Genomic DNA, 27,923 nt, shown 5'->3' on the forward strand with positions numbered 1-27,923 from the left:
GCGCCCGTCAGCATCGATCGTGCCCCCTGTGTGCTGGGGCTGACGGAATGGGGCGGCCAGGACAGAGCAGGTCCCTGCTGTCCCGGGGCACTCACTTCCCTCTCATCTCCGGCTTTTCCCTGGATAGCGAGGAGATGGGCACAGAGGCTGCTTGGAGCTGCGTGGTGGCCTAAGTCCGGTGGAGAGTGCATACCGGCGTTGGGGGACCAAGGAGGCGTCCTTTCTTCTGTCTCCTGCCCCCTCGTTTCCATCGAGCCCCTTGTTCTCCGCTCCTGTCCGCGAACCGGGCTCCTTCCCCCTGCATTCTGGTGGCAGTGGGCTCACCTCGTGAGACTGGAGTCCTGTTAGCGGCCGGCCGGTTTCTCAGGTGCAAGCTGAGAGGCGTCGAAAGTGCCGGAAGCTCAGATAAGCGTGAGACAGCTGGCCTCTCGTTGACTTTTATGGCTCTTTGGTTATCTTGAAGCGTTGGGGAGGCCCCCAAGGGAGGGTTTGCTCCCACGGAGAATTCTGGCCGGGCAGAAGCTGGGAGAGGCTGTCCTCTGGGTGACTGCAGCGCGGGTACCCTCAGCCTCGTTTCCTGCCACGTCCTCCGCTTCCCTTGCCCGGGAGGTACTTTCCCCTGCGCGGCTTCGCAGGCAGATGGCAGCTCAGCCTTGCTGACCAGGTGACTTGGGGGGAGGTTCATTCTGAACCTCAGTTTCCTCATCTATAAAACGGTCGTGATGAGACATACACTTGTGCTCAAGGGGTCTCAAGCGTTCAACACAGCATGGGGTACGGCATAGGCACCAGCCAAGTGCAGGGCAGGGGGTGGGTGATTGTCTCCAGCCCAGCCTAGGAAGACCTGTACACCCAAAGGCACTGGCCTTTTCCCTCCCTTGGGGCTCCCAGTCGCTCTGCTTGCCTGAGCCGGGGAGGCAGCAGGGGTGGGCACGAAGGTGATTTCTCTCTGCTGGAAGATCCCCACTCCCAAGCCCAGGGGCACAGACTAGCGTCTCCGGTAGTGGAGGTGGCTTAGACATGCACTGTCCTGTACGGTGGCCATTAGCCACGTGTGGCTATTTAGAATGAAATGGTGTAGAATGAAATAAAATGAAAACTTAAGTTCGCTGTGTTTTGGTGATGCTTAGCCCGGAGGCTCGTATTTCAGCCACTCCCGGCTTTTAGTATGTCATGTATTATTTCCAGAGCCCTCCTAAAGCTGCCTGACCTCACCCAAAAATACCCACTGCCTTTTGATGTCACCTTCAGAGTTCACCCAGGGCCTCCTCGGGTGTTCTCTGGCTGAATTGCAATGCAGCCTTGGGGCTGGCTGTTGGGATTTCTCTTGGACAGAGACTTGAACTTGCATAGGCCCAGTGCTATTTCTCTCCTTCCTTTAAACATTTTTTTCAAATGTTTTTATTTATTTTTTTGAGACAGAGAGAGACAGAGCATGAGCAGGGGAGGGGCAGAGAGAGAGGGAGACACAGAATCCGAAGCGGGCTCCGGGCTCTGAGCTGTCAGCACGGAGCCTGATGCGGGGCTCGAACCCGCGGACCGTGAGATCGTGACCTGAGCTGAAGTCGGACGCTCCACCGACTGAGCCACCCAGGCGCCCCGCTCTCCTTCCTTTTAAAAAGTCTGCACACTCAAGCCAGGCTCAGTGGCGTCATGACACAGCAAATATGTGATGTAGTTAAATATCTAAATGCCGCTTGTCTACTTCCAAGTGGTCTGGTTGAAAGAAGATAAAACTTCGTAGGCAGACGGGCTTGTAGATCCCAGCTCCAGCGGATGCACTGAGCGACTTTGGGCAAATGAAATGGAGTCTTTGCGAGTCTGCGTCTCCACGTGCAGAATGAGGATCACAGAGCCTGCCTCGCCTGCGTTCTTGCGAAGTGGAATTGGAAAATACAAAGCAAACCGGGAAGCGTGCAACAGGTGCTTTGTAATGGTCACCGCCTGCCGTGGTCAACGTATCGAAGCAGAGAGTCTGTGGTTGGGCCACTTTTGAGCCAAATCGCCAAGCTGGCGTGGACGGGGCTGGAACGGATTTGGTGCCGTCCGAGCACCTGCAAGATGTCTCTGGGTTGAGGAGGTGGGGGGCGCAGGGAAGGGAAGGTGTCAGGGAAGGGAAGGTGGCTCCCGTCAGCCCAGCACCCCGTCCTGGTCTAGCCCAGCCCTGTCCCTCGCTGGCCCGTGGGAAGTGCTACCCTGGATTGAAATATGCCATCTTCCTCACCCCGGGGTGACACTGCTGACTTCTGGCCGTAAAACGTGAGCCAAGATTTGCTTCTCCAGGGCTGCCTGTCACCTAGACCTGCACTGTCCTGTACGCGGCCACCAGCCACGGGTGGCTGTTTAAAATTAAATTACTTGCCGTGAAACAGAACTAAAAGTGATGTCCTTTAGTCCCCTTAGCTCCAGTAATGAAGTTCCACTCATCACATTCCAAGCACCCGGCAGCATGGCTCGCCGGACGGCACAGACAGAACATTAACAGCATCACAGCCGTCCGTGCTCTCGTACCTGAGCCGCAGGTGTAGGAGCCCACGCGGGGCCAGTCAAGCTGGCTCCATGTCTGGCTCTGCCACTCGGGCAGTGTGACTGTGGCCAGGTTCCCCCGTGGGCCCAGCGCCCACAGGTGGAGGCAGGATTCACCTCTTGGCTGCTCCTGGGAGGTGCTGCCTCCCCCTCTTCCTTCTCCTCCCCCCCACCCCTTCTGCTGCCTCTCCCCTCCCCTCCTCCTGCACTCTCCTGATGTGTGCCTCCCCTCCTCCTCCCAGGGCTCTTGTGCGGGGACATTCCAGTCAATTCTTGGCAACCGTGGCTACTGTCTTGGACCGTTTCAGGTCCCTCTGGATCGGCAGGTGTGGCCTTTAGTTTTTTGAGGCTGGACTTAAAAAATAAATAAAAAAAAAAAACCCCAACATTCTTCCTGGAATAGTTCTAGATTTGTAGAAAAGTTGCAAGGGTAGCTTACAGAGTTGGGTATACCCAACAGCCCGTTTTCCCTGTGGTTAACATTTTACACGACCACGGAACGTTTTCTTTCCTTTCCTTTCCTTTCCTTTCCTTTCCTTTCCTTTCCTTTCCTTTCCTTTCCTTTCCTTTCCTTTCCTTTCCTTTCCTTTCCTTTCCTTTCCTTTTTTCTTAACATTTGTTTATTTTTGAGAGAGACACACACACAGGGTGTGAGTGGGGGAGGGTCAGAAAAAAGAGGGAGACACAGAATCCGAAGGAGGCTCCAGGCTCGGAGCTGTCAGCACAGAGCCCGATGTGGGGTTCGAACTCATGAACCCTGAGATCATGACCTGAGCCGAAGTCAGACGCTTAACCGACTGAGCCACCCAGCCTCCCCGACCACGGAACATTTCTTGAAAGTGAGAAGGCAGTGCGGGCACACGACCATTCACTGAACTCCAGGCTTTACCTGAGTCAAGCCAGGTTTTCTTCTTACACCCTTTTCTGTTCCGGGATGCCGTCCAGGCTCCCACGTTGTGCACGTACTTGTCGTATGTTTAGCCCGGTCTGTGACAGTTTCGTAGTCTTTCTTCCCTTGCTTTTCACGATCTTGGGAGTGTTGGGGAGTCATGGCCGGGGGTTTGTAGAATGCCTGGGTTTGTCTGGCGCTCTTCCTGCCATCAGACTGGGGCTACGGGCGTGGGGTTACAGTGCTGCAGAGGACAGACGGCTTCTCGTCGCATCCCGTCGGGGTACACGGCGTCACGCGTGATGTCGCGGGAGATGTTCACTCAGCCTCTTGGTTGAGCTGGCATTCGCTGCCTGGCTAGTTTTCCCTCTGAGTGTCTGCGGCCGGGAAGCTGGCCTCCAGGTCCGGCCCATCCTCACGTCGTGGGGGATGAAGTTCTGCGTCCCGTTCCAAGACCTCGTTTCCCACAGAGGCAGGGGTCCCCCGACCCCAGCCCCCATCTTGCCCAGAGGAGAATGGGCGATGGCCAGCCCACTGAGTCTGCCCCGGAAGAAAGACGGGTGCCCTTGCATCCAGGCACCTGACCCTCAGCACTGGGGTCTTAGGGTGCTTTCCAAAGATGGGGAAGCTGAGAGGGGGAGGGGCTTGTTCAAGGCCAGCCCAGCGGCGGCCTCCCCCGCTCTCCTGACTCACGGCTTTGGGGGCCAGGGGCTCCTGGGCTTCAGCCCCCCGCCCCTGCACCTCATGCACCCTGCCGTCCTGGTCAGGGGCTACCAGAGGCTTCGAGGAGCCGGCCGTCCCGTCCCTCCCTGCTCAGCGGCACCGTCCCTGTCCCCGCTGGCTCCCTGACTCTGTTTCTTGGCCCGCAGGGTGCCACCGGTGGTGAGCAACGGGGATGCTGTGGGTGCTGCTCTCTCCGGGGTCCGGCGCTCCAGCTGGAAGCGGAAGAGCTCCCGCCGGAGTAAGTGCCCCCATACCGCCCCCCCCCCCAAACCTCATCTTAGCTCAGGAAGGTGGTACTGTGATAACCTTAGAGCCCCTTCCTCAGGCCCAGAGGGCTGATGTGGGCTCCCCCGTGCCACAGGGGCGTCCTCACTGGGTGGGCTGCCGCAGGCTTGGTGGCAGCTCTGAGGGGGACCGGCCGCTGCCCATGCCTGGGAGTTGCCCCTGTCTCCTGCCCGATGGGAGCCATGGTCCAGGAGTAGATCGTGTGTTTGACCGCTCATCTGTTCCCCTGAATACCCAGAAGCTCCTACAGCAGGGCGGATGGGCTGGCAGTGGGGTGCCCTGCTGCCCAAGACGAGGTCCCTCCCGGGAGCAGAAGCCACCAGGTAGGCAGGAGGTCACCTTGCAGAGGGCAAGGTGCCAGGAGGGGGAGGCGGGAGTGAGGAGAACCTGAGAGTCCTGAAGGCAGAGAGGCGGGAGCAGGGCTCAGGGAGAGAGCGTCCAGGCAGGGTCCACCCGTGCAGGAGCCCCAGTCCCCCCCAGCCCCAGGGTGGAGGGGGGACATCTGGCACCCTGGGAAGCAACGGCCTTGGTGTGATGGAGGGTAGCATCCAAGGGGTGACTGGGGCGAGGTGAGGCTGCATGTCCCCAGCTCCTTCTGGGGCCGTCCAGCCCTGCTTTTCCGAAGGCAACAGGGAACCACGAGAGGGGGGCCGGAGATGAGACAGGATGGGGGCAAAGCCATAAGACAGGGTGGGGTGCCTGCAGCCCAGTGGGGAGGTTGATGGCCAGAACTAGGGACCTGAAGAGAGGTGAGCAGGTCTCAGAGCCATGTGGGAAACAGAGTCCGTATGGGGGTGGAGGAGGGGGTCGAGGGTGAGGCTTGACCAGGCTCTGGGGGCCCTGGGGGCCCCGGGACAGCCGGAAGCACTGCAGTTAGGATCAGGGGGATTTCAGAGCCCATCTGGTCCTGTATCTTCTGCGAAGGGCGATGGGGCGAAGACAGGCTCCCATCAGGGTGGGGACTGGTTTTCCAAACCCTGGCTCTGTGGAGGGGGGCACACCCCTAAAGAGGGCAGAGGTTGGGCCCACAGTTTTGAGGGAAGACCTCCTTTTTTATAATGTTTATTTTTGAGAGACAGAGAGAGACACAGTGCGAGCAGGGGAGGGGCAGAGAGAGAGAGGGAGACACAGAATCCGAAGCAGGCTCCGGGCTCCGAGCTGCCAGCACAGAGCGCCAGGCGGGGCTCGAACCCACGAACAGTGAGATCGTGACCTGAGCCGAAGTCAGGGGCTTAACCTTAACCGACTGAGCTGCCCAGGCACCCTGAGGGGAGACCTCCTTAATGTGTCCACCCGGGTAGCTGCTAACAGGGGCAGAGTGCGCGCCTGCCCTGCCCCCTTCCAGCCCAGCAAAATACTAGCAGAGGGATGTGTTTGCTGAATTCTTCAGCAGTCAGGATCCTGCTGGCTGAGTTTTGGGGGGGCCTCTCCTTCACCCCACTCTCCAAATCCATCTCCCCTCCCCCCATTCCCTGTCCTCACTCAGTAGGGCCGCTTTGCCCGGCCACCTCTGGGTGGGAGGTAGTTCCTTTTGGGTAAGTCCCGTGAGGGCTTCTGGGCCCCTGAAGATGTCCCCCGGGCCCCAGGGCACAGGCGCAGGGTCGGCTTCATGCTCCCTGCAGGTGCCGCGAGCAGCTGCGGCGTCAGCCAGATGGGCAGGCCTGTGGGTGGCAGGGAGGCAAGTGGGGGTCTGCCGTGCTCGCCAGGAGGGTGCCTTGGGGCGGAGGGCGGGGAGAAGCAGCGGAAGCCTGTCCTCGGAGAGGAGAGCAGCCGGCAGGGGCTCCCCAGGGGCCGGGCCGCGGGCTGCTGGCCGGGCCCAGCCGTAGGGCTGCGGGGCGGCGGGAGGGAGCCGCCGGCTGGCGCAGTCCCGCTGGCAGCCTGGCAGCCGCCTCCGCCCCTAGCGCTCTTGTCCTCTCCCTTCGCTCCCAGTCGACCGATTCACTTTCCCCGCCCTGGAAGAAGATGTGATTTACGACGACGTGCCCTGCGAGAACCTGGATGCCCATCAACCCGGTACGCCGCTTCCGCGCTTCCGTGCCACCTTCGGGGACGGGCCGGGGGGCGGGGCCTGGGGAGGGTCGTCTTCTATTTGGCTCCCCACCCCACCCGGCCCTGGCCGCTGCCTCCAGCTTTCACCAACCTCCGGTCGTCCTGGGAGAGGATGGTGCCGGCTGGGGGCGTGGCCAGGCCGGGGCTGGGCGGGGTTGGGCTTCGGGGGCAGGGACCCCCGGCTGGCTGCTGGGACCCCCTGGCGGCGAGGCCGGACCTGGCATTTCACCTCCCCAAGCCTCCATTCCTGCCTCGGGAGAACAGGGTGGTATAGTCCGGGCTTCCCAGGGCTGCTGGGGAGAAGGGCAGCTCGTTAAACCTGACCGCTGAGGCAGAGAGGGCTCCAGAAAGCCTGTGCCTTGCTTGCTCTGGGCCCAGGGAGGCCGGGGGGGGGGGGGGGGGGGATTGTGGCTGTAGAGAGGAAGCAGGGTGGGGTGGGGGTAAGTCTGCCCCAGCTGCCCCCACCCCCCAACCTCCCCCCTGCATAGAGTCAGTCACCCAGCAGGAGAGAGCATCACTCGGATCCAGGGAGGAGGAATGGTTGGTAACTTCACGGTCAGAGCCGTCTTTGCCCAAACACATCGGGGTAGCGACTCTTCGTGTTTGATTTCCTGGAATCTGCTTAGAAACTTTGATTTGGGGTATCGTGGCCTCAGTGTACAGACGAGGAAACTACAGGCAGAGCTGGGATTTGAACCTGGTTATTCTGCCTCCAAGTCCGCTGCTCTGTCCCCTGCCCCGGGAGGATTTGGGTGGCATCTTATGACCGCTGACGCACATTTGCTCCCACCAGTCTGTCAACCCCTTGAGGTCAGCAAGGCAGGCCCAGTGGCTCCCGGGGACAGTTGCACCTGAGAGGTTAAGACACCATCTCCAGATCACACAGCCTGTGTTTGAGGGGCTTCTAGTCTGATAGGGGTGGCCAGCACCATCTTGGGCTGTGCGTAGTCCAATGGGGGAGACACGCGGATAGCACTACAGCCATGCTCCCGACTCCTGTTCCAGGGGCAGGGACAGGGGGGCTGATGGTATGCACATCCCTTTAGCAAGTCCCGGAGGTGCTTGGAACATCCCTGCCGCTTGCTCCTTGGAATCCAGGGAGAGGAGGGGGAAGGGCACGCTGTATTGGGAGGCAGTGGGGTCTTGCCGAAGGTCCTGAGTGGCTGCAGTCCATTGTTTAGCCCTGTTGGGCTGTCTTCCCGCCTGAATCAAATCAAGCAACACATTACTTGGCCCCAATCTTCACTGAACAGGGATCACTGATATGCCATCCTGCATTTGACCCCGAGGTGGTTACAAGCAGGCAGCCTGGGGGTCAGCTCCTGAGCCTTCAAGTGGGGGACCGTGACACCCATCCGAGGGCCCCCACCCTCACGGCTTCGGGAGGGTGAGTCCCAGGAGCCTGTGGCTGGCCCTCAGTGGGGGGTCAGCTCAGGGCTGGCCCTCAGTAGGTGCACTGCACAAACGATGGTGCTGTCGTTACCGCGTCTGCCAGGGCCCAGCGCTGACCTTCACGGACCGATGTGGGCTCAGTGGGCACGGGAGAGGAGGCTGTCAGCTGAGCAGCAGGCCGCACACGCAGCCCTTGGTTCAAATCCCAGCTCTGCCGCTGATTAGGGCACAGAGCTCCATGCCTTCGGGCCTTGGCTTCTTCATATGACATCAGAATATCATCCTGACCTCACGGACTGTCATTCTGAAGCTCTGGGGAGTGTCACATCAGAGAACCGCTTCCTATCCCTGGACCTCAGTTGATGCATCTGTAAATTTGGGACAGTCACAGCTGCATCCTGGGCTTGTGAGTTTGCCGTGAGGTAATTGACACCGAGCGCTGAGCCGGTGGTGGTCCGTGCTTTGCAGGGGGAAGCCGTTCGTGAAGCCCGAGGCCCCGGGAAGCGGAGGGTGGGAGCCAGGATCCCTGTGAGGCCCCTGAAGGCTGAGGCTTTGGCCCAGGCTCAGGACTCTGGTGGCACTGTCTCCACTGGAGAGAATATTTCTAAATGAGCCCAGGAGGTGGTCAGGTTAGCCGGCCTCATAGAAGCGTGGGGAGGTGGGCATTCGAGAGGCTGCCTGGGTTCTTCCTCAGGGGGAGCCCCGAGAACTGGGCTCTGCCTCTTTACTCCCCGGTCATCGGGCCTCCCCTGCGGTAATAAGACAGTCGACCCAGTCTTGTAAAGGTCATAGCCTGGTTACCAGCTGCTCCTGTCCCTGGAGACGTTAGTCACTATTATCTTTTGCTTAAAAAATAACCTCACGCTCCCTCCTCATCCTGAGACCTGAGCCCCCAGCTAAGCCTCAGTGTGTCTGTTCTTTGGGTCACAGTCTCCCAGGCCCCACACTCCCCAGCTCTCCGGTAGAGGCTCTGGGGTCAGTGGGATGGTTCCCGGGCCCACGCAGACACCGCCCCCCCCCCCCCAAAGCAAGGATCGGCTGCTCTTTGTTGAGCGCCTGCCATGTGCTACACTCTTTGCTAGAGCTTTTGGTTCATATTTTATTTACTCGACCTTTTCTGGCTTATTGTTGTCGCCGTTTTTGCAGAGAGGTCTCCGATAACCAAAGCTCCCTGTTCTGAGCAGATTTTTTAAAAGAACCCTTCGCAGTGCTGTATTTCCTGTGCGTTGACAAAGGCATTTTCATATTGGTGCGCTTTTTGGGGGTCTGGCCTCGGTGAGGCCTGCAGTTTGGTTCTCCCTCAGGTGACAGTCCAGGAAGTGCAGCCCAGAGGGGTGGGAGCGAAGGCCAAGGTCTCGGGATGGGAGAGCTGGGGTTACCTGGACAGCAGCTCTGCCACCTCAGCCTCAAAGCTGAGCATCTCACTCTCCGGATTTGACAGGGACCCTGGGAGTACCCAGGCCCCTGAGGGGACCTGTTTCTCCTGGCCAGTGGACTCTCAGCTCTTTGTCCCCCACTTCTCCAGTGGGGCTCTGGAAGACAAGGGAACACTCCTGGACGCTGGGCCTGGCGCGCCCCCTACTGGGCCATTCTGGACCTGCACGGGAAACTCAGATGTGGGAAACGCCAATTTAGTGCTCCCGACAATTTCCATTTTGCGCCCCCCCCCCCCCCCCCACCCAGGATGCTGGGGCTGGAGCCGAGGGCCCGATTCAGGACTTGGTTCTAGGTCTTGTCTTTCCCACTGAAACATGCCCCGAGGCCCAGGATGAGCACTCAGATCCCAGAAGAGCAATACTGAGGCGTGGGGGGAGGGGGTTAAGGAGCCTGTTGTGTTCCCGACCCCTTTCTTGTGCCTCTCCGGTCTTTCTCGTGTCCTCCTCGCTTACCAGGTGGATGTTGTGTGGTCCTCACCCCTGCTCTGTGGACCGGGAAGTGGGGACAGAGCCCCACCTGCCTGCCTGGGTCAGGAATCAGGTCTGGTGGCCTTGGCGCCGGGGCCTCCCCTCACCAGCCCTGTTCCCTGGCCTGCAGGGGCAGAGAGGAGCCTGCTCTACGAGGATGTGCATCGGGACGGAGCGCCCAGGGAGCCCGAGGACCTAGGCTGGAGCTCCAGTGAGTTTGAGAGCTACAGTGAGGACTCGGGGGAGGAGGCCAAGCCAGAGGCCGAGCCCGCCAAGCACCGAGTGTCCTTCCAGCCCAAGGTAAGGGGTGGGCACCTCTCACCCCGGCCAGGGCTCCGGGACCCCCTGGGGAGGGGGTGAGGAGGGTGGGAAGGGTTGGCCTCAGACTCGTATCCTGTTAGGGAACCCCCCCCGCCCCCAGGAATGTACAGTGAGAGGGGCGGTGGCCCGGGTACCCCAAGCATAGGAAGCGACCCCCCGGCGTTGCTGTTTGTGCCCCAGTGTGGAGTCCCACTCAGGGCTCAGTCCCCCGACCGTGAGATCATGACCTGAGCCGAAATCAAGTCAGACACTCAACCTACTGAGGTCTTTTGAGATGCCATCCGTGCGTTGGTTTCTGCCTGGAACAGGGTTCATTCTGCTGGCTTCGTGGAAGGAGCCGGAAGCCGAGAGGAGGACGGACTGCTTCCTCCTGAGACAGACTGCTCCTCCTGTTTGTTCTACAGAAGCCAGCAGAAAGCAGATTCTACCCATGCTGAGATTTGGGGTTTAATGGGAACCACTCCTTACAGGCAGTCCCTGCCCGACCAGAGGTGACTGAGTCCCTCTCAGCCTCTTTGTGAAAAAACGCACATGACAGATACCCAAAGGTGGTGCAGGGAGAAGGCAGGGGCCCCAGGACTAGGCTGGGGTTATGGCACCCCATGTCTTTCCTAGCGCATCCTGCCCCTTTCAGAGTTTGAGGATCCCCTCTGGGGGAAGGCTGCCGGCCAGAGCGGCACCCACGCCTACGAGTCCTCGAGGAGCCTGGGGGCGGAGCAGGTCTCTCTCGAATGTGGTCTTGTGGCCGGGCCTCCGTGGGCCGGGCCACGGAAGATGGCCTTGGTATCTCGCTAGGACAAAGTTAAGCATCTATGATACCTACCCTGTGCCCAGTCGTTTCTCAGGGTGCGGGCAGGGGGAGCTCGAGGCCTGGGCCAGCCCTTGTTCTCAGCCTCTGGCTGTCCCTCCTGATCCCCCTGGGCCACTTTCCCAGGCCCCTGCCACACATTTCTCAGAGGGCAGGAGGTGTGGAGATGCTGAGTTTGGGCTTCCCAGTGCTGGTGCTCAGTCTTATATAAGCATCAGGACCACGAGGGGAGCTGATTGAAATCGCAGATGCCAGGGCCTCACTCCCAGGGACTCCGGCTCATGGTTTGGGGGTGAGGGGTGGGAGCCTGGCAATTTACCTTTTTTTTTTTTCAAGCTTATTTATTTATTATTTTTTTTAATTTTTAAAAAATGTTTACTTTTTGAGAGAGAGAGAGAGAGAGAGAGAGAGAGAGAGAGAGAGAGTGCAAGCAGGGGAGGGGCAGAGAGAGAGAGCGGGACACAGAATCCGAAGCAGGCTCCAGGCTCCGAGCCGTCAGCACAGAGCCCCACGTGGGACTTGAACCCACAAACTGTGAGATCGTGACCTGAGCCGAAGTCTTGCGCTCAGCCGACCGAGCCACCCAAGCGCCCCCTCCCTGGGCTGGCCCTCACCATGGCCGGGCCCCAGGGGAGGAGTCTCTAGCGGCCGACCATTAGCGTTTGTCCCTCAGACCCTCAAGCGAGGGGCTTTGGACCCTTCCTCAGCAGACAAACAGTGTGGCAGAGTTCTTGGAATTTCTAACCAGGAGGACTTTTTGTCTGGCTGCGGGCCACGGCCTGCCTGTTCCCCAGACAGCAGGCCTCCAGGGAGGTGAGGGTTGTGGAGGGACCTTTCCTTTGGCACCTTGCCTGCTGCGCTCTGCCCTCCTGGGCCGCTTGGGGCCCACCTGCTTCCGTGCCTGGCACCGCCGTGGCTGAACGTTCTGGGGCCACCGCTGCTTGGCCGTGTCTTGTGTGTGCTGTGGGGCATGGGGCCGCAGAGATCTGGTGGTGTTTTGCCCTGTCCTTGGAGTCTCATGGGGGCCTAGCTTCCTGTGCAGCTGCAAGCTGTCCCTGCTTCAGGTGTCTTAGGCGGCCAGCCTTCAGCGGGTGGATTTTTGCCAAAGAAAGTGACTGAGGGGTCTTCAGAGGGACCCCCTCAGAAGCACCTGACCCAGATGTAAGCAGGGGCCTGATCCCATTATGTTAATAAGTACCTGCTGATGGCCACCCATGGTCCTTGGGATTTTTTTTTTTTTTTTTTTTCCTAACCAGTTGTGGATTGGGCTGCATTGGATTTTTCCTTTTCCGGACTGTGACCTCTTCATAATTAAGGTTACCATGATCCAGCTGGCCAGGGCACTGGGCAGAAACGCCAGCTCTGACCTCTGACCTCAGCCTTGCTCACTCCCCTGCTCAGATCGGACCAGTCTGCAATCGATCTCTGATCCGGGTTCTTCTAATCCTGAGAGAGGCAGAGGGGAAGTGCAAAACCAGGGGCTTTATGATTTTATTGTGTCAATTTACAGGTGAACCAGGGCTCAGGACAAACCCCAGCCTCTCTCCAGTTGTGGGGAGTCTGAGTAACTCTCAGAAGGATCCCTGTCCTGCGATTTCTTTCTTTTTTTTCTTTAAAATTTTTTAAACATTTATTTATTTTTGAGAGACAGAGACAGAGCACGAGCAGGGAAGGGGCAGAGAGAGAGGGAGACACAGAATCTGAAGCAGGCTCCAGGCTCTGAGCTGTCAGCACAGAGCCCGACGCGGGACTCGAACTCACGGACTGTGAGATCATGACCTGAGCCGAGTCGGACGCTTAACCGACTGAGCCACCCAGGTGCCCCCTGTCCTGCGATTTCTTTGCATTGACAATAGTGAGCCTCTGCATAGTGTGGTACAATTTACAAAGCGGTTTCCTGTGATTTTCCTGATACCCTAAAGTGGTTGGTGTTATTTGGATTAAGAGTCTCATGTTATTGATCAGAGACCCTAACACAGAAGTGTAGAGAGGCTAAATGATATGGTTAGGGTCACGCAGCCAGTAAGTGGTATACAACTCAACATCACACAAGATTTGAAAGAACGTACATCGTTCTTCTGTCCATGCATCCATGCACCCATCTATTCATCCATCCAAGCATCCTTCCTTCTATCCTCCCTCCTTCCCTCCCTCCCTTCCATCCATCCATCCATCCATCTGTCCGTCCGTCCATCCATCCATCCATCCTTGCATTTCTCCCTCCATCCAACCATCCATCCATCCATCCGTTCATCCATCCATCCATCCATCCATCCATCCATCCATCCATCCTTCCGTCCATCCAACCATCCATCCATCCATCCATCCATCCATCCATCCATCCCTGCATTTCTCCCTCCATCCAACCATCCATCCATCCATCTGTTTATCCATCCGTCCATCCGTCCATCCATCCATCCATCCATCCATCCATCCTACCAACTATCCACCCATTCAACAAATATTGAGCACTTATAATCTGAAAGATAGCGTAATACTAGCTTCCATGTTTTGAGCGCTTGCTAAGTCTTGGGGTCTACACGTATTTCCCATTCCATCTTCTCAGTAACTCTGGAAGTGGTTATCATCCAGGCCGCTTTCCCAGTGAGGAAGGTGTCCCTCCGAGAGGTGAAGACACTATTCCAGGTAGTGAGCGGGGGGTGGCGACTGGAACCCAGGCCCGCCTGCCTCCAGCGCTCCTGCTCGTGGTCCCCTTCCTGGTCTACTCCGGAAGTAGTACCTTCTTGGGGTTCTGAATGCTTCACCGGATGTCAGTGTTGCTCACACGGCTCACGCGTTTGAATGTCTGTGTTTGTCTCTACATCCATCCATCTTCCCAGGTGGCGTGTAAGCTAGTCAGCCACCCCTCCTTCCATCCAGACGCCCACCTGCCCTCCGTCCGTCCATCCGTCCGTCCCGTGCTCTGTTTGCCCACTCCTTCCTGCAGCGGCGTGCCAGGGTCCGCTCTTCCTAGCTCACGAGAACTAGGAACCAATTGCGCGCTCTTTCCGACGCCGCATTCAGCGACGTCACACTAGTGGCTTGAAATTTGCCACGGTGGCGTAGTGACATCATGGAAAGCCAACAAAGCAGGGGTCTATTTCCTGGAGAAGCGCGTGTTAAATATTTACCGGCACGGCACTGCTTCCATCCGTCCCCTGGTCCCCCCGGGTTTTTATCCATCTTCTTGTTCATCTGTCCGTCCATTTACCCAGATCTGCAGTCCTCCAGCCAAGTTTATCCATCTGCTCATCCAGCCATTTTTCTGTCTGTCCATCCAACCACTCATCCCTCTGTTTATAGTCCATCCGTCTGTCCAACCAGCTCTCTGTCCATCACCCGTCTTCCTGTGCATTGGCCCACGCACCTGCCCATCCATCCATCTCCCAGACTTGCCAGGGACCTCCTGTGTCACCAGCCCCTCGCTGGCCCCTGGCATATGGGGGGATGCCTGAGACACAGTGCTTGTCCTCTAGGCACTGTTCCCCTTCTCTGAGCGGGGCCGGCTGGTCCCCTGCCCCCGGCCCCCCAGCAGCCAGGACTCCCAGCCCCCGCTGCCTGCGCGTTGGGGTGGGACGCTGCTGGAGCCGATCCCCGGCGGGAGCCATCCCCAGGCCCCCCGTCCCACCTCACCTGGTCTCCTTTCTCCTCTGTTGTCCTGTCTGTGTCCTCCCGTCCCGCCTGCTCCTCGCACCTGCTCTCCTTCTGCCTGGCTGCTTGGGGGCTCCAGCTTTCTCCAGACCTGACTAGGCTAAAGGAGAGATACGCCAGGACTAAGAGAGACATCTTGGCTTTAAGAGCCGGGGGGAGAGACGTGCAGGCGCTGAAGCACAAGTACGACTGTAAGGTACTGTCTGTCTGTCCCCCGGCGGCCTGGCAGGGGCCCGCCCCGACGCCGGAGCCTGGCCGCCTCTCGCGCCTGTGCCGGGACCGGTGGTGCCGGCACCTGCTCCTTCCCACGTTCTCGCCTCTCTCTCCGAGTGAAACTCTCAGAATTCCTGGGGGGTGGGCTGGGCTGGGCTGGGGCGGTCTGCAAACTCTGGGGTCCTCAGAATCACCTGGGCGCTTTGGAGAATGCAGATTCCTGGGCTGCACCCCCAGAGATGCTGATTCTGTAGGTCTGGACCGAGGCCCAGGAATCCGCAAATTTGGTAACTGTGGCGGTGGGTTTGGGTGACGCCTGGAGAGATGTGAGCCTTAGTGAGTGATGCTGAACGTTCCTCCCGCCCTGAGCCGTTCAGAGAGATCCAGGGTAAGGAAGTCTGTAGGAGACATCACAACACCTTGGTCTTAGATGAGACCCAGACTTCTGGATAACGATGACACCGACAGCAGGAACTTCTCTTAGTTGAGCACCTGCTATGTGCTGTGGAGGCCTGCAGGCCTGGCTCTGAATCCCCGTCCCACCACTTCCTCTCTTTGTGATCCCGGGCAGGTCTCTTGACCTCTCTGAGCCTCGGTTTCCTCACCTGTGAAATGGGGGCATTAACAGTACCAGCCCCCTGATAGATGTGAAGATTAGGTGAGCTCAGATCTTATATAAGGTGCTCAGTGCTGTGCTTGGTGTGACCTAAGAGCTCAGTGGGTGGTAGCCACTATTACTTACACACCTGACTGTTTTGTCCCCAGGGCTGTCTTACTGCTGTCATTTAGCATCAGTGAGGCTGGAGAGAAGTAACTGGCTGATGGTCACGGCGCTGGTCAGTGGCAGAGCCGGGATTCAAACCGGGGTCTGCTGTCCACCCTGTGCCACGTCCTGTTTCATCAGAACCCGAGGCCTCCCCGGAGGGGGAGGGGGAGGAGGAGGAGGAGGTGGCGGGGGAGGGGAGGCACTTTATAGTTCCTATACACACGCCTTGGGGGGCCTGTGACCTGAGGGGGGCAGGTTTATCTTCTCAGAAGGCGAAGGCCCAGAGAGGAGAGGGAGCCTTGAAGGGAAGATTCTATGACCCCTGTTCTTGCCCTGGCTGTGACCCTGGAATCAGACGCCTGGTCCAGCCTCTGCACCGTGGTTGATGGTGGGGACACCTTCCGGGGTGTTCATTTGCTGCTCTTCTTTGCCCGGGAAGACGGCAAGAGAAGACCGCTTTGGGAGTTTGTAGGATAGCCGCCTGCCCCAGCTTTCTTCCGGGAAGGAACTGGGCTCAGAGCAGAGGTTTCCAATCTGGGGCTTGTGACCCCTCCCAACCCCCAGAGGTGGACGAGCATCTCTGTGTAGTTTCTGGGGTCGGACATCCGTGCTTCCCCTTAGATTATCACAGGTGTTTCTGACCCCCGAGCCCCACTCCTAGAAGCCAAGAATCACCACTGAAGAATTTTACCATTTCCATGCAGGGAGGCCCCAGGGGACTTCCCTTTCCTCCTGCAGGGTGTGTGGGGGGGGGGGCGAGGGGTGTTTCCAGAAGTCAGCATTGTTCCTGAAAAGCCATCACCACCCCGTGCCCCAGGCCTCACGCCCCATGGGTTTTTGGCAAGGCCGGCTGCTCGGGGGCCCTTCCACTGGGGACCAGGGGGTTTGCTTGGAGGAAGGTGATAGCAGGGACCAGAGCCCCCCAGGGGAGTGCTCTCCGCCTTCAGCAGAGAGTTTCAGGAAGGAAAGAGTGTTCTAGAACTGCGCTGCCCATTATGATAGTCATGTGGTTCTTTACGTTTAAATCAGTTACAATGAAATATAACCGGGACTTCAGGTCCTTAGTGACGAGAGCCGCTTTTCAGGTGGCCCAGGAGTAACTGGTGGCTGGTGGACCCCCTGTGGGCACACCGAGAGTCCGCATTTCCATCACTGAGAAAAGTTCTGTGGGATAGGGCTGACTGTGTGTCGGGGAAGATGCCCGGGCTGGGGGCTGGAGGGGCAGTGCAGGGATAACTTCTGGGACAGCGGCTCTGTTTGCGGGCCCCGGGCTCCCCCAGTGCTCAGCTCGCGGCTTTCCCCTCCTGGGCGCGGGTCTTCTCCCGCCTCACATCTGCTTTGCCTGCCGCGAGGTGTGGTGGCCGCGGTCCGTCCCCACGCCGGGGAAGCTGTGCTCGGCTCCGTGGCAGCTCCGGCCTTCCCTCCCCTTCCCGGGCCTCGGCGCAGTCAGAAACTTGGCTGCTTTGGGGGGCAAGGGACGGGGGCCTCACTTGGGTTTGGCAGATGGGGTGGGGGTGTGAACTCCCTTCTGCTTGCCCCCAAAGTAACCGCTGCCGTTTGCGCGGATCATCTTACTGTCCAGCGTGCTTCCCTGGCTCCCGTTAGTCCTCATAGACCCTCGCACATCTCAGTGAGGAAACTGAGGCTCAGTGAGGCTAAGTGACTTGTCCCAAGAGGCGCGGCTGGGATTTGAACCCAGGCCTGGCGCTCCAGGCCTCGGGTCTTTCCCCTGTGTCATGCCACTGCCTTCATTTGACGCCTACCCGTGCACTTTGTCCCGAAGGGAGACATCGGGTTAAGACCTCCTTTTGCCAGTAAACAGGGTTCCTCCGGGGTGATCTCCAGGGCACAAATGCCCCTTCTCACCCCTTCCTGGGATGCATTGGGCGGCGTTGCCTGGCTGTCCCCCTTGGCCTCTGCCGCCCCGTCCCTGGGAGTGAACGGGCCCTGGGGTCATGATGTGCGCGGCCCCGGCTGGGAGGCCTGCGTGGGGCGGCGTGGCCCTTGGTAGCAGGCGTCCTGGGCTCTCCTTCGGCTTCTCTGATGAGCCCCTCTGCCTTTGCTCAGATGACCCAGCTCATGAAGGCTGCAAAGAGCGGGACCAGGGACGGGCTGGAGAAGACGAGGATGGCCGTCATGCGCAAAGTGTCCTTTCTGCACAGGAAGGACGTCCTCGGTGAGGCGCCGTGGGCCTGGCTGGCGGGAGGGTCAGGACTCGGCTCTGTGACAGCGGGGACGGTGGGCGAAGTCACTCGGGCTCTGGGCTCCTTCGGTGGTCGGGGTGCTCTCTGGCTGGTCCCAGTTAGTTTCCCACCCTCTGGCAGGCATGGTCTACCTCGTTTTGGGGGCCCTGGGGCCTCTCCCTTGGTCTGGGGCCCAGCGGCCCTGCCCTTGGTCTCTGTCCTGGCCGTCTGGGCCCCCCGCCTCTTATGCTGTGCAGCTTACCCGGCCTCATCTTTGGACGCTCCCACCCTTTCCTTTATCCGTCACCCATCGGCCCGGCAGCCGATATTTACTGAGCACCCACTGAGAGCCGCACCCCGTGCCGGGTGCAGGGCCACCAAGATGAACGAAGCAGCATTTCTTCCAGGAATATAAACAGGAAGTGACAGTCAGAGGCGGACAAGCAGTGGTGGGGAAATGTGGCAGGAGCAGGGAGGAGTGCAGCGCGAATGAGCGGTCAGGGAAGGGCTGGGTGCAGGAGGACGCGGGTCAGTTAGGTAGCAGGGTGGGGGGGGGGTGAGGCAGGGAACAGGAGCGAGCGTGTGGAAAGGCCCAGGAGTGGGGGAGTAGGAGACATTCGAGAAAGGATTGTCGCGATCGTCCACATGTATCGGGGACTTACTGTGCGCGAGGCAGTCTCTTAACGGTCTTTGTGGTTCCTTGCTCAATCCTCATCAACACCGGACGGTACGCAGGGCTGTCCTGTGTCCATCTGGAGACGAGCGAACAGGCACAGAGTGGCTCAGTGGCTTGCCTGGGGACACACAGGGACAGAAAGGATAAAGCAGAGGCTTCATGTGGCTGGAGTGAGGGTCCGGGAGACCAGTGAGAGACGGGGGCCAGGTCAGCACAGGCGTTCAGGCCAGGGAGGCCTTCGAGACTCTGTGCCCTCTTGAAAAGTTACGTGCTTTACCTTCTCTGTGCCTCAGTTTCCTCATCTGTGCATCTGCCTCAGGGGCCGGGGTGAGCCCGGAAAGAGCCCGGCACGGCTCCTGGCTCCTGTGTGGCAGGTGTAATTCTCAGTGGGCAGTCGCTCAGTGGCGTTGTGTGCAGCTCTCTGGTCTGGCTTCAGATCCCGGCTCCCTGGCCCCCTGGCTGTAAGACCTTGCGTAGGCTTCTGCCCCTCTCAGAGTGGCAGGTTCCTCATCTATGAGCATCTACTCCAGCACTGCGTGAACTTGGCACAACCCTGAACCTTTGGGAGAGCCCCGGTCCCCGACCGGGGAGCGGATGGGTGGAGGGGTCCTCTCAGACTCAGTGGGGTGGCCTGGAGGGTGGACAGGGTGACAGGCCGGTTGGCCGCGAGCGGTCCCTGGCCACCCTCCCCACCCCCAGACTGGCCAGGCTGCCAGCGGGCTCTGCCTCGGCCCTCCCCCGCCCCGCCTGCCGGCCCAGAGCCTTCCCCAAAGTGACCCTCCCACCCGGGTGTTATTAATAGCCACGACAGGGCTCGGATCACTGGCCAAGAATGTTGCCCGGTGGCGCATGGGGGAAGAGGAAGCCGCGGGGCCGGCGGCTGGGGTGGGTGCGGAGTGATGCCCGGGGTACCATGTGGGCCAGGCAGGAGGGCCTTCACCACCCCCACCCCCACACTGTCGTCCGCTGTCCCTCCTCCTCCTCCTCTTCTGTCTCCTGTTCAGGTAAGGGCCCGCCCGGGTGTCCCTGTTCCCTCGGCCCCCTGCTCAGGGGTCGCTGCCCCTTCTTTCTGCTCAGCTTCCCCACGGCCACCCCCACTGGGTGTCAGAGTCCTGAGCAGCTAGGGTCCCATCTCCCTGTGCCTGTGTCTCTCTTGTGGGGGCAGAACCGTCTAAAGCCAGGTCCCTGCACTCTGCCTGACCTCTCTCTCTCTCTCTCTCTCTCTCTCTCTCTGCCTGATCCTTGGCCTGTCTCTTGCTCTCTGTCCGAGAGCTGCCTCCACTCGGGTCTGCATCGCCCAGTTGAACTTTTTCCCTTTGGGTCTGTCTGCATTAGTTGTGATGAAAACTTGAAAACGCACAGCCAAAGAGCCCCATTCTTCTTGGGGCTTACTTTCTTCCCCCTTTTGGGCATCCAGAAGAAAACTATTTTTAGTGCATAGTGATGGAGACACGGGCGGCCTGGCTTACTCCGGGCCAGGAGTGGGCGGGTCTGAGCAGGGACAGGGACTCTGGCAGAGCTGATCGGGCGAGCTGGAGGCCCCGGACGTGCTGCTCTGTGGCCCCTTGCTCGTTCCCGTTAATTTACGGACCGACCGATCTAGCAGAGCGCAGCAGTGAGTGCAGCTTGTGGGCTCTGACCCTGTGCGGCCCCAGGACCCTGGCCCAGGGTGGTTCCCAACTCCTGGGGGGGCTGAACAGTCTAGGTCATCCTCGCTTGCGTGTGTCACCAGCCCATCTGACTTTGCAGGTGACTCGGAGGAGGAGGACATGGGACTCCTGGAGGTCAGCGTTACGGACATCAAGCCCCCGGCCCCGGAGCTGGGCCCCATGCCGGATGGCCTGAGCCCTCAGCAGGTCTGTGGGTGGGGTGGGGTGCCGGGGGTCTTTGGGGGCAAAAGGGGTGGTTGGGGACCCCGCGGGTCTGGGTCTTGAGGGGGAAGGGGTGAGCGGGGCCTCCTGGCCGAGCCTCAGCTCGTTCTCTCCTCACCTGGGCCCGGCAGGTCCTATGCCGTTGTCCCGGGGTGGGGACGGGGGGGCCGGCATTCAGAGCCTTTTCTTCCCACCCCCAGGGTGACGAGAGCAGCTCCTGCTTAATCATTTCACATGGGAGATGTCGTTTGCAGGGAAGACCACAGTGACAGAAGGGTTGGAAAGCATTGAGCTATTCCAACTTGGGAGACTACGGAGGGGCCAGCCCACCCTCCATCTCCGGGCTTCTCCCAGGCGCTGGGGGTCTTTGGGCGATGCCTCCCCTCCCCCGAAGTGTCACACGGGACCAGGACCCGGGGGCTTTGCTCCGGGCCTCAGGCACAGGCATGTTGCCATGAGGCATGAAATGGGGGGGGGGGCGGGGGGAGACCCCTGCCTTCCCCCAGTTGTGGGGACACTGAGCGAGTCGCGTTGGGGCAGCAGGTGCGAAAAAGGATTTGCCCCTCTTTTGGCTGGCAGAGGAGATGCTTGGCCTTTTTGAAAACCAGGGAGAGGAGATGTGGTGGCCACACCTCACGTCTCAGGACGTGAGTCTGTCCGCCTGCTTCCTTCTTTTCTGTTACCCGCCTGGACCCCCCTGTCCCCAGCACTGAGGTGGTGACCCCCTGCCCGCGCGCAGCGAGTCCCCGTCAGAGCCAGGCGCGAGCCCAGGCTTCCGGCTCATAGTCCGGGCTGCTCCTGCTGGCATTGGCCGCGTCTCTCTCCTCCGGAGCCTCTTGTGTTTCCCGGTCAGGCAATATGAGTTACTTTGGGCCAGTGGCTCTCAGCCGAGGTGATTTTACCCTCCAGGGGCATTTGGCCGTGTCTGGTGACGTTTGTGGTTGTCGCAACTGGAGGTCCTCCTGGAATCTAGTGGGCGGGGGCCAGGGATGCTGCTGAATATCCTACAGTGCACAGGACAGTCCCCGACACACAAGAGTCACCCGGCCCCCAGTGTCTATGTGCTGTGGTCGAGAACTCTGCTCTGGGAACGGCTTGGGCACCTGGGGATCGGTGACCGTGACAGTGCATCTGGCTGTGGGGCGGCCCGAAGGACAGTGGGCCTGGCCCATCCTGCGGCCCTGGGGCTGTGCGGGCCGTAGTCAGGCCTGGGTCCTAGGTGGGGCCGTGGGAATTGCTGACAGAGGTGTGCTAGGCGGGAAGGAGGTGTCCAGAGGGGCAGGGGAGATGGTAGTGGCTGGATTGATGCCCAGGATGGCTGTGGGGGCACAGTGGAATCACCTGGGATGCTCTCACCACCCCCTCCCCCCCGTCCCGCCCATACCCAGGTAGTGCCCTATACCGACTCAGTCGGAATGTCTGGGGAGGCAGCTAGGTGACGGCATTTTAAAGACGCCCATGTGATTCCACTGTGCAGCAGGATTTGCTTATGCACCTGTCCCCTCTGTGCTGCTGGACCCAGGCGAGGGCTCCCAGCCTCTTGCCGGCCAGGCTGCACCTGAGGGGTGTGTTGATGTGGGCCGAGGAGAGAAGGGGCCAGCGAGAGGGGGGCTGGGAGGGACTGGGCTGTTTGGCCTGTGGTGGAGCTCACCTGGTGGGGTGGAGAGTACCCTGAGGGATCCCGTCTGAGGGAGGGGGGTTGGTTAAGGGGTTGGAGCTACGAGGGGTGGGAGCTGAGATCTCTGTTCCGTCCAAGAAAGAATTTTCTCGCCCATTTGTCCCAGGATGTGGGAGGCCACCTGACCCCTTGGAGGAGGGGTGGTGACTCCCTATGCCTGGATGTATGCGAGGAATGGCCTGGTGGGGGCCTTGAGCCCAGCACCCCACACCCCCCATCTGTAGGCGGGGCTCTGGAGGGCAATGCTGGCCTGCGGGCCCCGGTGGTCCCAAGAGCGGGCTCTGGGAGGGACGAGTCCCTTCCGTCCTGCAGCCCCTCAGCTCTTCCGGCACCAGGACTCCTTATCGGCCACCCAGGGCCTCTGCACACATCGGGTGCTCCCTCTGTGCTATGGTGGGTGCGGCCACTGACTGTGTTTTCTGGCCCGGTTAGGTGGTCCGGAGGCACATCCTGGGCTCCATTGTGCAGAGTGAAGGCAGCTACGTGGAGTCTTTGAAGCGGGTACTCCAGGTACGACTCCGGGGGCCTCTGGGGAGACAGCAGGGAGGACCCCAGAGGGACACTTTGTAAGGAGGGTTTGTAGGGAGGTTATGGGCAGTTTTAAGGGGAAGGGGCCACAGGCCAGCGCTTTTATGGGGACAGCAAGCGTTCCTGATGCCTGGGAGTTGGCAGGAAGACTGCATTTCTGAACCAGAGTCATGGGTCTGTGAAGTGAGGTGTGCCCTCTAGAGTAGAGGGCGTGGGGCCCTTCTGTGCCTGGAAGGGACCATGCTTTCCTCACCAGTCCGGGAGCCCCGGGCCAGGGGCCACGTCTCCCATCATCCGGGATCATCCTGGGCCCCCCCTCCCCTGCCCGAGGCTGGAGTGGATGCACCCCCTCGTGCTCTGTCAGTGCTCATGTGACTGGAGTAACCCTGCCGCCCCGGTCTGTCGTCTGCACTCCTGAAGGGGTGACTCCTCTGGGGGTGCTGTGACTCCAAGACAGGCCAGCGGGGAAGGGAATTGTTGGGGGTCGTGGGGTGTCGATGACACCGTCCTCTTGCCCCTCCTGAGTTCGGAGCCACACAAGGGCAGCCCGGGCGGCAGGCAGGGAGAGATGACAATATCACCGTGTTCCTGATGGCTGGTGGGGGTGTGGCTCTAGGGCTGGGGGCCAGGGGACTTTCCAGGGGGGCATCGCCGCCACCATTCCATTCGACACGCGGGTTCAGTCACGGGCAGAGCTGCCCAGGGCCGGCCTGGGCCTCGGGGCCTGCCTCCACGGGGCTGTTTGCAGGCGGCCTCTTCCCCCAGTCCAGTGTGACACCTAAGTCACGGGGGTGGGTTGTGGGTGGGCAAAGAGGGGCCAGGAGTGTTACATTCATGGAGACCCTTCCCAAAGGACAATGAGGAGTGAGGGATAAGTGCCCTCCCACTTCCTGCCTCCGGGAAGGTCCACACATGGCCTGCTGAGTTCTGATTGGCAGGGCAACTGGGTGGGAGGGGCTGTGGCCGGGCCCTGGGGTGCTCACCCCGCTGCCCGCCCCACCCCCTTGCCCCGCAGGATTACCGGAACCCCCTGATGGAGATGGAACCCAAGGTGCTGAGCGCCCGTAAGTGCCAGGTGGTGTTCTTCCGCGTGAAGGAGATCCTACACTGCCACTCCATGTTCCAGATAGCCCTGTCCTCCCGGGTGGCCGAGTGGGACTCCACCGAGAAGATTGGGGACCTCTTCGTGGCTTCAGTAGGTATCCCAGACTCTCTTTCCCTGGCCCCCACCAAGGTGAACACCGCAGCCCTGACCCGGATGTCATCCGGGCCAGCCTCCTGCCTCTACCTGGTCACCTGTCTAAGCCGACAGGGTCGGGGAGAAGCAGGGCCTGAGTCTGCCTGGCCCAAGCTGGGGTGCACATGACAGCTTCTAGTGGGTCCTTGGAGATGTCTGCGGGCAGGGTGCTGGGGAAGCCAGCTCACCGTTCTGGCCCTGCTGGGGCGGCTGGTCTGAGTACCCACAGGGTGCTCACCCGGCTGGTCTGAGTACCCGCAGGGTGCTCACCGGGCTGGTCTGAGTACCCGCAGGTTGCTCACCATATGAGATGCTTTCGCATCCCATGGCCTTGGCCCCCAGAGGACTCTATGCTACAGGGCAAGGGGAAGGTGCACTGGCTTGCTCTCCAGGAGGCCCGGCTGGGTCCCAGCTCAGTTTTGTAATCTTGGGCAGCTCCAGGGCTCTCTCGGGGCTCAGGCCCCCATCTGAGGGGGGACTCTTGGTTTTTCAAACTGCAGTCTGTGAACACCAAAGAGATTTGTGGGGGGTGGGCGCATCAAGTCAGTGGATCTGTTTTAGATCACTGGGTTCTGCTAAAAGGAAAAAATATATATGGTTTTGCAAACCCCAGCATTCAATAGATCTGATATCCTGGTCAGTGTGGACAAGGACCTGGGGTCAGGAGTGCTGTCCTCGGGGCTGGAGGCCCAGGGCATTTTACTTCCTGGGGGTGGTGAGGAAATGCAAAAAGGGGCATCGTGGCTGCCCCCACCTCTGTCCCTTCTCCCCTCGCCTTCCCGGGTCACCATGCTGGGAGAGGAGGAGGGTCCCTGGTCTCTCCTTAGCACCGCCCCTCCCTCCCTGGACCGTGGGCATCTCTCCACCCCTCGGAGCCTGGTTCGTCCCCTCAGCGGGGTGACAGGTCTCCTGACCACAGGGCTGGTTGCGAGCCTCCGGGTACCTGGCACCGAGGGCAGGGGTGCCGCCCGCCCTTCCCCTCACGTCACGGTGACCCTCCCTCCCTGCCCCCGTGCCCATCCCAGTTCTCCAAGTCCATGGTGCTAGACGTCTACAGCGACTATGTGAACAACTTCACCAACGCCATGTCCATCATCAAGAAGGCCTGTCTCACCAAGCCTGCCTTCCTCGAGTTCCTCAAGGTGGGCCCCTCTCACGGGTTTCTCAGGAGGGAGAGGGCCCTGCGGCCCAGCTTCGGGTGTCACATCATCGCTGTGGCCTGGATGCCATCCCCCCTTTCCTTTGGGACATCCCCCGTCCTGGGGGGAGAGGATCGGTCCCTCTTGCCCCCCAAGAGGAGGGTGATGACGAGGTGGACAGATCCGTAAGCAGCCTGGGAATCTGGAGCTTTGTCAGGTGGAACAGGAGGCCAGCGGCCTCTCTCGGATGGGCGAGGTGACGGGCGGGTCCGTTGGGGGGGGACCTGGCCCTGTTGGGGCTGTGCTCCTCCGTCGGGCTTGGCTCGGGTGGGGCTTCAGGTTGTGTGGCTGGGCCCTCGCCGCGGGAGGTCAGCGGACGGCTCCGCCCCTTCTCCAACAGCGTCGGCAGGTATGCAGCCCCGACCGCGTCACGCTCTACGGGCTGATGGTGAAGCCGATCCAGAGGTTCCCGCAGTTCATCCTCCTGCTTCAGGTACCGTGCGGGGTTCGGGCTGCCACGGACCTGCAGGGTGCGGGGGCAGGAGCCCAGGCGACCGGAAGGGAGTGACAGCCTGTGGCCTCCCGGGGCCTGAGGGGTCCCGGCAGTGGGGAGTTGCTCGGTCAGCTGGCTTTGGCCACGTCAGGCTTCCAGAGGGAGCGCTGGTCCCCACGCAGGGCTCCCGGAGCTCGGAACCCCTCCCCTGATCGCCCAGGGCCCTCAGTTGGGGTGAGCGGTCACCGCCGGGCTTGGTGGGGGGGGGGGGTCGCCAGGCCGAGGGCCGCCCCAGCACTTTCTTCTCTGTCCTCAGAGCTTCCAGCTGAGGACACTGCTGATCAGTGAATTCGGGATCGATCCAGAGATTTTTTTTTTTTTTTATTTTTCCGTTCATTAGCTATTTCCGGAGTCCTTACTCCACATTCGATACCATCTGTCCTGGCCGAAAGCTGGGCACCTTCAGATCGGGGGGTGAGGCCTTGGCCCCAGGCCGGGGGAGGAGGGTCTGCCGGCGTGCGGCGGTTCTCATTCCCGGCTCTCTCGGGGCAGGACATGCTGAAGAACACCCCCAGGGGCCACCCGGACAGGCTGTCCCTGCAGCTCGCCCTCACGGAGCTGGAGACGCTGGCCGAGAAGCTCAACGAGCAGAAGCGGCTGGCCGACCAGGTGGCCGAGATCCAACAGCTGACCAAGAGCGTCAGTGACCGCAGCAGCCTCAACAAGGTGAGTGCCAGGGTCCCCCCTCCCCCCCCCCCCACCTGCGCGCCTTTACCTGTTCTGCAGCCTTTTTATCACCTGTCACTCTGCCTCCTCCCCTCGGCCACCCACTAGATGGCAGTGTTCTCCGAGGGAGGGATTCCTGGCCCCCCTCTGAGCCCCGCAGACCTAACCCCCGAGGATTGGGGTCTTGGCCGCCTCCTCCCCATTCATTACCATTCACGTTATTTTAGGATAAAAGCCGACTTTGTCCGCCAGTGTCATTGCCAGGAAAGACACCAGAAATGAGAGTCTAGCATCGTGCTTGACACAAGTAGGCTCTGGAGTCAAGAGTCTGGTTTTGAATCCAGACGTCGCCAGTGGTGCTCACTGTGTGGCCTCAGGAGAATCACCCAACCTCTCTGAACCTCACTTGCTCCCTCTGAAACGAGGAGAACTCAGTGGGGCCTGACCCCAGGGCTGCCGTGAGGCAAACGGAGGCGTCGGCAAAGCAGCAGACCCAGAGTTCTTAATACGAGGTGGCTGTTGTCATTATTAGTGTTTTATTTATTTATTTATTTATTTATTTATTTATTTATTTATATGTTTATTTAATTTGAGAGAGGGGGAGGAGGGGCAGAGAGTGAGAGAGAGAGAGAGAGAGAGAGAGAGGGAGGGAAAGAAAAAGAATCCCAAGCAGGGACATCAGGCTTGATCCTACAACCCTGGAATAGTGAGCTGAGCCGAAATCAAGAGTTGGACACTTAGCCAATTGAGCCAGCCAGGCGCTCCTAGTGTTATTATTAAAGAAAAAAAGTTTTTTTTTAATGTTCATTTATTTTTGAGAGAGAGAGAGAGAGAGAGAGACAGAGTGCGAGCAGGAGAGGGGCAGAGAGAGAGGGAGACACAGAATCCGAAGCAGGCTCCAGGCTCCGAGCTGTCAGCACAGAGCCTGACCAGCGCTCGAACCCACGTGTCGTGAGATCGTGACCTGAGCCAAAGTGGGACACTCAACCGACTGAGCCACCCAGGCGCTCCGCCCCTGGTGTTATTTTTAAAGAAGAAAGATGAGAAATTCAGGCCATGGTTTGGGACTGTAAACTCAGGAACATTCTAGTAAAAACAACAAAACAAAAAATCCCCCCAAACCTTGGAAAACTTTCAAACGAGTCTGTAGAGAACCTTGTTTTCAACATGAAAAGCCAGCACAAAAAACTGGAGTCCCCTAGAGTCACCTGTTGGTGCGCGTGACATGAGCGGCTCAAAGCCGCACCTAGATCTGGGAGGCCCTGCCCCCTGGGCCCCACCTTCTTTCTCCCACTGGAGGGCAGAGGTTGGTGGGGATGGCTCAGAGTGGGGTGACCCCCATGTCAGGGGACATAGGCAAGGACAGTGGCTGTTCTTTGGGGCAGAGACATTGTATGAGGTCATCATAGGAGGTGTTCAGATCTTTTGGGGCAAGACTGGGAGCCTCCTGGCTCTGTGGGCCCCGAAAGCAGAAGTAAGGCTGGTGACTAAGGCCAGTGAGATTTCAGCCACATGGGATGGAACTTTCTGAGAGCACGGGAATTCTTGCCAGATGGCCAATAGCCCTTTCCAGGCGGACTGCCCTTTACGGTATATGATACTAACTTACACTGTCTTTGATCTTCACCATGAGCCTGGAAACCCGGGCGAGGTAGCCTGTGGGGTTCCTTGCAGTTCTAGGCATCAGAGGTCCCACCTCTTAAGACTCTCCCTCCTCAGGCCAAATTCAGGCCGTACACATGCTTTTAGGCCCACATGGTATTTTCAAGAAGGTGGAATCGGTTGCCGTCATTCAAAAATGGAAGGATGTCCCAGAAAGTCCAGACTTGTAGGTCTGCTTGAGGGGCTGGAAGAGCTGGCTGCCC

The 27,923-nt window shown here is 59.8% G+C and overlaps 1 protein-coding gene and 1 long non-coding RNA gene across 16 annotated transcripts in view; one reads left to right on the forward strand and one right to left on the reverse strand.

Moving 5' to 3' along the window:
• Window positions 1-27,923, forward strand: part of ARHGEF10L (Rho guanine nucleotide exchange factor 10 like) — a 155,543-nt gene that overhangs the window by 65,458 nt on the left and 62,162 nt on the right. For 5 of the 12 annotated variants that reach the window (XM_045035163.1, XM_045035169.1, XM_045035162.1 and 2 more), the window contains exons 5-15: window positions 4,285-4,376; window positions 6,353-6,436; window positions 9,899-10,068; window positions 14,628-14,744; window positions 17,595-17,703; window positions 20,136-20,242; window positions 22,368-22,445; window positions 23,479-23,658; window positions 24,726-24,842; window positions 25,240-25,332; window positions 25,885-26,058. In XM_045035163.1, the coding sequence (XP_044891098.1) occupies window positions 4,285-4,376; window positions 6,353-6,436; window positions 9,899-10,068; window positions 14,628-14,744; window positions 17,595-17,703; window positions 20,136-20,242; window positions 22,368-22,445; window positions 23,479-23,658; window positions 24,726-24,842; window positions 25,240-25,332; window positions 25,885-26,058 (1,321 nt within the window). Of the gene's footprint in view, window positions 1-4,284; window positions 4,377-4,661; window positions 4,747-6,352; window positions 6,437-9,898; window positions 10,069-14,627; window positions 14,745-17,594; window positions 17,704-19,203; window positions 19,391-19,814; window positions 20,002-20,135; window positions 20,243-22,367; window positions 22,446-23,478; window positions 23,659-24,725; window positions 24,843-25,239; window positions 25,333-25,884; window positions 26,059-27,923 lie in introns of those variants that run through there. The other 7 variants (XM_045035167.1, XM_045035168.1, XM_045035165.1 and 4 more) reach the window with 4 other exon arrangements.
• LOC109502115 lies at window positions 13,385-19,090 on the reverse strand. 4 transcript variants are annotated; one of them, XR_006583950.1, is made up of 6 exons: window positions 18,664-19,090; window positions 18,373-18,504; window positions 16,219-17,748; window positions 15,508-15,641; window positions 14,956-15,159; window positions 13,385-14,648 (listed from the first exon to the last, which is right to left on the reverse strand). It is a non-coding gene; the product is annotated as an uncharacterized LOC109502115 (long non-coding RNA). The 4 variants fall into 4 exon arrangements; XR_006583952.1 differs by having other exon boundaries at window positions 13,385-14,001; window positions 14,531-14,648; window positions 15,508-17,748; XR_006583951.1 differs by having other exon boundaries at window positions 13,385-14,329; window positions 14,531-14,648; window positions 15,508-17,748.

The sequence above is a fragment of the Felis catus genome, chromosome C1, assembly GCF_018350175.1.
Source record: "Felis catus isolate Fca126 chromosome C1, F.catus_Fca126_mat1.0, whole genome shotgun sequence".
Classification (NCBI taxonomy): domain Eukaryota; kingdom Metazoa; phylum Chordata; class Mammalia; order Carnivora; family Felidae; genus Felis; species Felis catus.